Below are 9,370 nucleotides of genomic sequence, written 5' to 3'. Positions count from 1 at the left end.
GATGCACCTGTATATATATATATATATATATATAACCACATACAAAAACCACTGCTGCACTACAACTTCATACTCAGAAACGGCCTTCGTGACAACTAGCCCCAGTCTCCTCTAATTTATAGAGTTATCAGTCATATTGTTTATTTTTTACTCCTTTCTTGCGTTCCTGCAGAAATCCACTTAATTCAAGCGAAATAATTTCAACAACTACATTTGTCTAGGTCTATCCAACAAAGGATGGAGTCATGATGAAATCATGGTCTGACAGACAAAGATCTGTTCTCCTGATAAGAGTTGTCCTACCTTGGGAAGAGGGACTATAACCAGATTTGTCCAGTTACTTAGTGGCGTCCGGGTGAAATGAGCCCAATAAATGTCTCTGTCATGCATAATTAATTGTGTTGTTACAATGAACCTACAAAATCCATCTTCATTTGATTAGAGGTTTTCTGAAGGCACTGAAGTGCATGATGGTCTACTTTGTGTCCATCTCACCTCAGTCTGTATATGACTGGACAGAGGGCTGTAGCTCTAAAATGCAGATGACAGCTTTGATTTCAGAATGTAAAAGGGATTTTGTGGTGTTAAGGTGGCATATACATATATGCATGCCAGCTCTTACCAATGCCATCAAGTATGTCTCTATTATGAATCATGAAGAAATTCTTCCCCAAGAAACAATAATTACACAAAATAATTTAATCATAAAGTAGATTGCCTTTATTTCTTGAATATATATATATACATATATATATATTTAGTACTTGGTGCATCACCACTTTTGTCTACTTAAATGTTGTCATATAAAAACATTATTACTTAAAAGATGATAGTATTTAGATATTATAGCATATAGTATACATATACATTCTGAACGATTAATGTTTATTTTTTTTATTTTAAGCTTTCAGACATTTTTCTTTTTTTAAATCATTTTTCAAAAGACTAAACTGCATATAAGTAAATTTTTTTCTGAGTAACTCCTACTCCTATATATAGGTGTAAATCTTAATAAAAGTTAAATTTAAGAGTAAGAAAACGTATTAATAGAAGCATCTTTGAAATCTGTACATGTAGATGTATTGTTTAAATCAGTGGCGCCTACTAGTGGTGCATCAGTTGACCAGCTGAAGGAAATCAAAACCACGAATTATGATAAGAAACCAAAACCTGATTTTATTCAAAAACACACCTTATTTCAACGAGATGCATATATTCATATCTGTAAATATTTACTATTTATTTACACACAAGGAAGAGAAAAATAGTTATGCACTAAAGTAACTGCATGATTCACTAAGTCTTACATGTTTATCAACCAGTCTTGAGAAAACAAGTCTTTCATAACAATATGGACAGCACATCCATGAAACCTCACTCTGACTTGTTGACAAAGGTGGGAAGAAAAGCATTGGGGGAAAAATGAACACCATTGAAGCAGCATTACAGACTTTCCAGGACATGGCAGACCATGTTGTACTTTTTTTTGTATTTTATTATTATTTTTTTTATGTCTATTGTCAATTTCTTCTCTCCACTGTCCACGGACAATGTGGAGACATCCAAGTTCAGTTGGCAGCTTGTGGAGGTCCCTCAGGGATGAGGGAGGTGAAGAAAGTGCTGATGAATGACCAAGCGGCCGACAGGAAGCCCGGCTGATGCGGGTCTGCGTTCATGGGATCTTCAGGACCTTCCTCCCCGCTGTCCCCCTCATCATCCTCCATTCCCTCATCCATCATACGCTCCTATAGAAGAAAAAAAAAAAGAGAGAGATGGGTAAGTTTGTTTATTATGAATACCAATAAAACCATTGCTTTGGTTCATGAGAAAGATGTGTATTAGTTTCAATTAATTAGTTTTAGGATGATGTGTGACCATTTTAAGATTACTGGTATCAGCCAATAATTGTGAAGTATGTCAGTACTCCCCTGACAGTCTTAACAATACATAATTTTGAATTTAACAAGGATGGATCAAAATGATAAAACAAAATGACAGTAAAGTCATTTAGAATGTTTCAAATTCCAAATAAATTTAAATAAATATATTTAAAATAAATGGTGTTATTTTGAATTTATTAGAATTTTTTTTTTAATAACTGCTGAAAATTCAGCTTTGCATCACAGGATTACATTACGTTTTAAAATATATTAAAATTGAAAAAATTTTAAATTGTAATTTTTTCTGTATTTTTCTACAAATAAATACATAAGACTAATTAAACATCAAACAGTAAATAGTGTAAAATAAATGCTAATTTGTTAATAAAAAATTACATTGCATTAAATGTACATATGCTCCATCTTTAAAAAGTTTAGATAGACCAAACCCATTATCATCTCTATTTTTCACATTTTAAAATAACAGAGTCATTAAAAATAAAAAATAAAGAATTATGTATTGAGACATCAGTCAAGCGTGTCCAAACTTTTCTGTTCTGTCAGTATATCTTGCTTTCTAGATATCTCCAACAATATTGGCAAAAGTCGATTACTATAACTAACCATCTCTTGCATATCCTGATTTTGCTCAGCCTCGTCCTGAGGACCTTCTCCAGCTATTGGATTCTGTAGTTCTGCTCTAAAGGGAAACCAGCCAGCCTGGTGCCTGGAGTACACAAACAGAGACAATGAAGTGCAAATACAATGTTCAACTTCCTACAAGTCAACTTCTGCTTATCAGGAAGCTTCTATTTCGAACATGACCTACAGATAAACCAGCAGCATGGCACCGATCACCACAACGAAGCGGCCAAAGGAGGAATAGAAATAGACAATGCTGAGCAGAATGGCAGCACGTGACACTGTGTACATCCAGTCCAGCCAGTCTCGGTTGAGCTCATCGTCGTTCAACATGGCTCCTCCCTGAGCATTCATCTGGATGTTGGGGTTGGCAGGGCGGTCCTCAGGGGCAGGGTTGGGCCCCATAGGGGCTGCAGGTTCGTTAGGCAGAGCTGGCTGAGTGGCGGGGCCAGCACTGGGAGCGGGAAAGGGGGCCACGCTGGATGCCCGGGAGGCTGCCATGGCTGCATGACTGAAAGATTGTGAATGAAAGGTTATGAACAAAATACTGCACACGGATGAATTGTGTGAATTAAATTAATTGGAAAGTAAAAATGGTCTGTTTTAATTTCATGTTGTCTTGTATAGAACCTGTATAGAAAAAAAGCTATACCCTATATATCCATTTGCACTACTGGTGAAAATTTTTGAATAATGACATTTTTAAAAAATGCTTTTGAAAGAAGTCTCTTATGCTCAGCAAGGCTGCATTTATTTGATCAAAACTGTAACATTGTGAAATATTATTACAATTTTAAACAACTGCTTTCTATTTTAATATATTGCAAAATGTAATTTATTAATGTGATGGCAACGCTGAATTTTCAGCAGCCATTACTCTAGTCTTCAGTGTCACATGATCCTACAGAAATTATTCTAATATGTTGATTTGGTGCTTTTTATCAATTATAATTGGTGCCAAAATATTAATAATGGTATTCTTATTTTTAAGGCATAAAAGTTTTTGCTGCTTAATATTTTTGTGGAAACAGCGGTACATTGTATGATGCCAACATTATAAATGTCTTTCAAGCTTTGAGCAATTTAATGCTTGCTATAATTGTTAAATAAAAGCATTAATTACTGCTGAAAATTCAGATTTGCCATCACATAAATACATTTCAAAAACATTTCAAAATAGAAATAGAAAACAGTCATTTTTCACAATTTTACTATTTCTACTGCATATTGGATCAAATAAATGCAGCCTTAGTAAGCCTAAAAAAATCTTTCAAGTCTTCTTTTTACTAATAATTATTCAAAATTTTTGACCTGCAGTATATGATTATACTGATTTGCACAACTATTTTCTGAAATCTCAGCATGAAAGGCCTCAAATACATTATTCAGGGTCCTAACCTCATATTTATTAACAACTGGGCCGTAGTAACTTACTATTGCATGTAATAATGGCGAGCATACATCTGCTGCCACCAAAACATTTGGATCGGCATGTACATAGGATGGGCGGGGAAGCCAGCAGCGGGATCACCTTGCATGGGAAGAGGCATTCCTTCAGGTCTAAGTGGGAATGAAATATTCAAAATGAAACTCAAAGGCCTCAAAACTCAAATGAACATATTTTGCTTTGAGTGGGTTATTCGTGAGTGTCATTTGTGTCTTTACCTCTGCATTACACCAGTAGGAGCAGGATTGAGGCCGTGTGTTTGTGTTGGGTTCCCCCGGTACCGTAGACCATCAGAGTTGGCTGAAGTTTCCTGACTAGGGGTAGAAGATGAGGAGGATGGACCAGCACTGTCTGATGTCTAGGAAGAAAAAAAGAAAGAATAATGGACATAATGTTAAGACTTTAAAAATATCTTCTTTTGTGTTCAACAGAAGAAAGAAACTCGTACAGGTTTGGAACAACTTGAGGGCAAGTAAATGATGACACATTCTGCACTTTTGGGTGAACTATCCTTTTAAAGGGGTCGTATGATGTTGCTAAAAAGAACATTATTTTGTGTATTTGGTGTAATGAAATGTGTTTATGTGGTTTAAAGTTCAAAAAACACATTATTTTCCACATACTGTACATTATTGTTTCCAATTTTTAAATCGCATCATATGACCCCTTTAACATAAACTAAGATTTATAAATGCTGTAGAAGTATTGTTCATTGTTTATGTTAACTTATGTAGTTAACTAATGAAACCCTATTGTAAAGTTTACCAACATGATAATGATCCATTTCTTTTTTTAATCTATGCACTCACTAAAGAGCTGGAATCGGTGGTGCTAACAGGGCTGCCGGAAGTGGGGGATGACGGGGGGCTTTGTGACGCACACACCAGGTGGACCATGTGGTATTCATCTTGCTGTTGAGGTTGAAGAAATTCAGTGATTAGAATCAGTACAACAAAACCTGAGCTCTGGTCAAACACTTTAAAAGAATACAATAAACAACACTTTGTTTTATTTAAAAAAAGTGGTCACTATACAAGTTTTGCATCCAGTCTGTGTCATTTGTATGAATACAGACAGCATGTTACATGTCCTACCAGAGACAGTAATATACTGAACCACTGTTACACCACAATAAAAGATGCATATCACTCTGTCTCACAGGCAGCTTTGGGGACCTATGATCACTGCCTGACTCATCTTATACCGACCTACAGGCAGAAACTGAAATCGGCTAAACCTGTCATAAGGACTGTAAAAAGATGGACTGATGAAGTAGAGCGGGATTTACAAACCTGCTTTGACTGCATTGATTGGAATGTTTTTTAAGCTGCTGCCACCAATCTGGACCAGCTCACAGAGACTGTAACATCATATATCAGTTCCTGTGAGGATATGTGCATCCCTACCAGGACTCATTTAACTTACAACAATGACAAACCGTGGTTCACTGCAAAACTCAGACAGCTCCGTCAGGCCAAAGAACATGCCTACAGGAATGGGGACAGAGTCCTGTTTAAACAGGCCAAAAACACACTGACATAGGAGACCAGAGTGGCTAAGAGGAACTACTCCGAAAAGTTGAGAAAACAGTTTTCTGTCAATGGCCCTGCATCAGTGTGGAAAGGACTGAAAGACATCACCAATTACAAGACACCATCCCCCAGCACTGTGGAGAATCAACAACTGGCCGAAGATTTAAATGAATTTTATTGCAGGTTTGAACAACTCTGGGGCTGAACAACGGGAAACTTTTTATGCGTTTTGACTGTTCGTTTACACGATAACGGCGTTTTGGGGACTGAAAACCAAGCGATGGAATGATAACAAATGATAACAATGAGCTTAGATTAATACTAAAAATGTAGCTTAGAAAATGTAAATAATGAAACATATGCATGGATGAACAGTTCACAATAAGATCAATAAGACGCATTTAGAAAATAGATAGGGTGAAATTCCATTTCATGCCGACTTTAAAACATACAAAATAATTATAATAATAAAAAAATAAAAATCACACCAAGATAATTTGTGGTTGGATGGCCTAATAACTGTGCCACAAATGAAAAAAAAAAAAGGAAAAGATTATGAAGGTGAGATACAAAAGTTTTAGGATCTATAAAGTAAAGCGGTAATTTCAACATCTCAATCAGAAACACTCAAACTATTTGAAGCACCATCAAACTTCTCTTCAAAACATTTGACTTGTTTTTGTACGCTGCATCTGATTTGATATTTAAACAAATCAGAAAACAGGACTGTACCTTTCTTAGCACATCCCTCAACTGCAAGTGATCCTGAAGAAGCCGTCCAGAATAGACAAGTCTCTGATCCTTGGATAACTGAAAGGAGGAACATAAACATGGACTTTTTATAACCAAGCTTGTCTAAATGCAAGAAAGGTAGGGTTTGATTAGAAATGTGTTCACTGAAATCTCCTAAAATAAAAATGTCAGCATGTAAAAAAAATTTAAAAAAAATAAATCATCACTAAGTGCCAGCAAAGTATAAGGAACTAGAATCTGAACTGCACAGCTCTGCATGGGGCTCTCGGGCAAAATACCAGCAATGCCAAACATTCCTGTAGAGCAGGTGGCATCTAGCTGCCATTTCCTGAAGTCAACAAGTAATTTCATAGGATTCTTCTAAAAACACTTTTAAATCATCATAAAAACATGTTTCAAAAGACCTAACCTTGACTACAACAGTAATTCTGTGATTGACAAATAGAATGCTCTTTAAAAGTCATAAACAAACCTTTCTTGAACCCGGCCAAAGCACAGAATTATGACATACTTAACTGCTTATTTTAAGTCCTTACGTATGAAAATAAGCAGGCCACCCAAGATGTAGTTGAGTTTGTTACTTTATCTGAACAGATTACATCACTTGCTCACCAATGGATCCTCTGCAGTGAATGGGTGCCATCAGAATGAGTCCAAACAGCTGATAAAAACACAATAACCCACAAGTAATCTACACAACTGACTCCAGTCCATCGATTAACATCTTGTAAAGTCAAAGCTGCATGTTTGTAATAAACAAATCCATCATTAACCTCAATCCATCAAGTTTAAACGGTCACTTCTGGACAAAATACCAGTCCATAATCCAAAAGAACACTTGCTCCAGTGAAAGATATATTTGTTTAGAACTGTTTTGGACTGTTTGTGCTTGTAAATGATAATTAAATAAACACGCAGCTTTTAGCTTTTCACAAAACATGGACTGGAGTTTTGTGAATTACTTGTGGATTATTGTGATGTTTTTAATGGCACCCATTTACTGCAGAGGATCCATTGGTGAGCAAGTGATGTAATCTGTTCAGATGAAGTAACAAACTCAACTACATCTTGGATGGCCCGATGCTGGTGAAGTAAATTTTCAGTATTTCTCATTTTTGAGTGAACTATTCCTTTAAAATACTGCATTAATGATTAGTGAGACACTAACACTTGGTCATACTACTAAACAAAGAAAGAAAATGCTCCTAATATGATTGTTCACATAAATACAGTTGTTGGATAATTGGCAACAGACTGATTTACTTTATAATAGAATAATAAACTTGACAATAATATAAACTCACCGGCTTGCTAGGATACACTTTGGATATGTGTTTTTTCAACTTTTCTACGGTCCAATTCAAAAAACAATTAATGGTCTGGTCATCATACTTCTGGTTGGGTGCCTTGATGACAAGAGTAACGGGGCTGTCAACTGTACCCTGGTCCATGGTTCATAATAAAGCAGCGCTTGAACTCTGAAACAGGAAAATCACACTGCACCGGTTGTCCTGTTCAATGACAGGGATATTTTCCTTCCTTAGACTTGATTCATGGTTGATAAACTGTTTAAGTATCCTTCATGTTGCTCTCCAGACAGTCTCCGCACTCATCAGACATACAATTTCAGCACGAGGAATGTGGCAGCGGTAGGTGGATGCACTCAATCAGCCTATAAAGAAAACAGAGGGAGAAGAAATATGTTACTCGTAAATGCAAATGTGCCACTTCCTTCTGTATAAAATACCAGTTTTGCCTGCTAAATCACACCACTGGCATACTGGCATGAAGGCAATGGTAGGTAGAAATTAGATGATAAGCTCATTACACTCTTAACACCTAACACAAGCATGGCAGCTCTGAGTCTGTAATGGGCCAAATTTACATTTTGTGTGTCAGATGTCAAATCAAAATGATCCCAGCAGTTAGATCAAATCCACATAAAATGATGTACAGCTGAAACTATTTACTAATTGACATGTGACATTTACATATATGACAATGGCAGAAGCTTTTCGACAAAAGTAAATTATCATAACATAAAACAATACAATAAAAAAATCATTATTTATGAAATAATACGAGAATAAATGCATCATATTCGTGACCGTTATCAAGCACATACAGATACAAGACTAGTACTAGGTAACTACACAAAACACTACAACACATATTGTGGCCTCAAATTAACTGTTTGTCTGCTTGATCAGAAAATGAATAGCTAAAGTTTTCTCTTTAAAATGATTGTTTAACGGTAAATTAACAGTAAATGCCCAGAAAACAAACACGCATCAGACGATAATGACTAGCTAGCCAGTGAGCTACAGACTCAACATTAATCCCACAGACAGCAAAAATGCTCGATATGCGTTGACATTAAAATAAAGAGAGTATTTTGTAGGCATTAGAAGAGAAAACAAAAAAATATACGCACCCGAATAAAAATATCTTCCCCAAAGATTGTTTTCGTGTAAAATGGAGTCACTCCGGGCGTAACTCCGGAAATGTCGTCAGCACAGCAGAACAGAGAAGACAGTTCCTACATTTGGGTATTTAAAATTGATCTAAAATACTTCTCAGACGCCCTTAGTAAAATGAAAAATCCAAAAGCAGTAAAACTACTTAATTTGTTTGTATTATATAATATGTTGTAATTATGTATTTTTTATTATTTAATTAATTTTTATTTGATGTTTCTTGGAATGTTTTGTTATATGATTTGATTATGATTCTATTGTGTTGAGCCTTCCATACCAGAATCTTTTTTGTATACTAATTAATGCCTGTTTGTTGTATTCAGATTTTGTACTTAAAGGGGTCATATGATGCTTTTTTAAAGCTCATTATTTTGTGTATTTGGTGAACAGAATATGTTGACATGCTTTAATGTTCAAAAAACACATTATTTTTCAAATACTGTACATAATTGTAGGTCCTCTATGCCCCGCCTCTCTTCGTTTTCTACAAAGTCCCTCCTTCCGACAAGCGCAGTCTGCTCTGATTGGCCAGCTGACCCAGTGCACCAGTGCATGCCGAACACCGCAAGCACTCGTCGGAAATGTAACGCCCCTTACCATAATCGCGAGCTTCATCTTTCAAAATAAATGTAAAGACAG

The 9,370-nt window shown here is 35.8% G+C and overlaps 1 protein-coding gene across 1 annotated transcript; it reads right to left on the bottom strand.

The window, feature by feature from the left end:
* Positions 1 to 1,153: 1,153 nt before the first annotated feature.
* Positions 1,154 to 8,789, bottom strand: herpud2 (HERPUD family member 2). The gene is made up of 9 exons (XM_016281671.1): positions 8,689 to 8,789; positions 7,559 to 7,926; positions 6,234 to 6,311; positions 4,779 to 4,880; positions 4,188 to 4,327; positions 3,957 to 4,082; positions 2,710 to 3,033; positions 2,505 to 2,607; positions 1,154 to 1,745 (listed from the first exon to the last, which is right to left on the bottom strand). Exons 2-9 carry the CDS (start codon positions 7,703 to 7,705, stop codon positions 1,569 to 1,571), a joined length of 1,197 nt encoding a protein of 398 aa, XP_016137157.1. The 5' UTR covers positions 7,706 to 7,926; positions 8,689 to 8,789; the 3' UTR covers positions 1,154 to 1,568.
* Positions 8,790 to 9,370: the final 581 nt, after the last annotated feature.

This window comes from Sinocyclocheilus grahami, unplaced genomic scaffold, assembly GCF_001515645.1.
Source record: "Sinocyclocheilus grahami isolate Dianchi unplaced genomic scaffold, SAMN03320097.WGS_v1.1 scaffold9.1, whole genome shotgun sequence".
NCBI lineage: Eukaryota > Metazoa > Chordata > Actinopteri > Cypriniformes > Cyprinidae > Sinocyclocheilus > Sinocyclocheilus grahami.
This window is presented reverse-complemented; position numbering and strand designations above follow the sequence as displayed.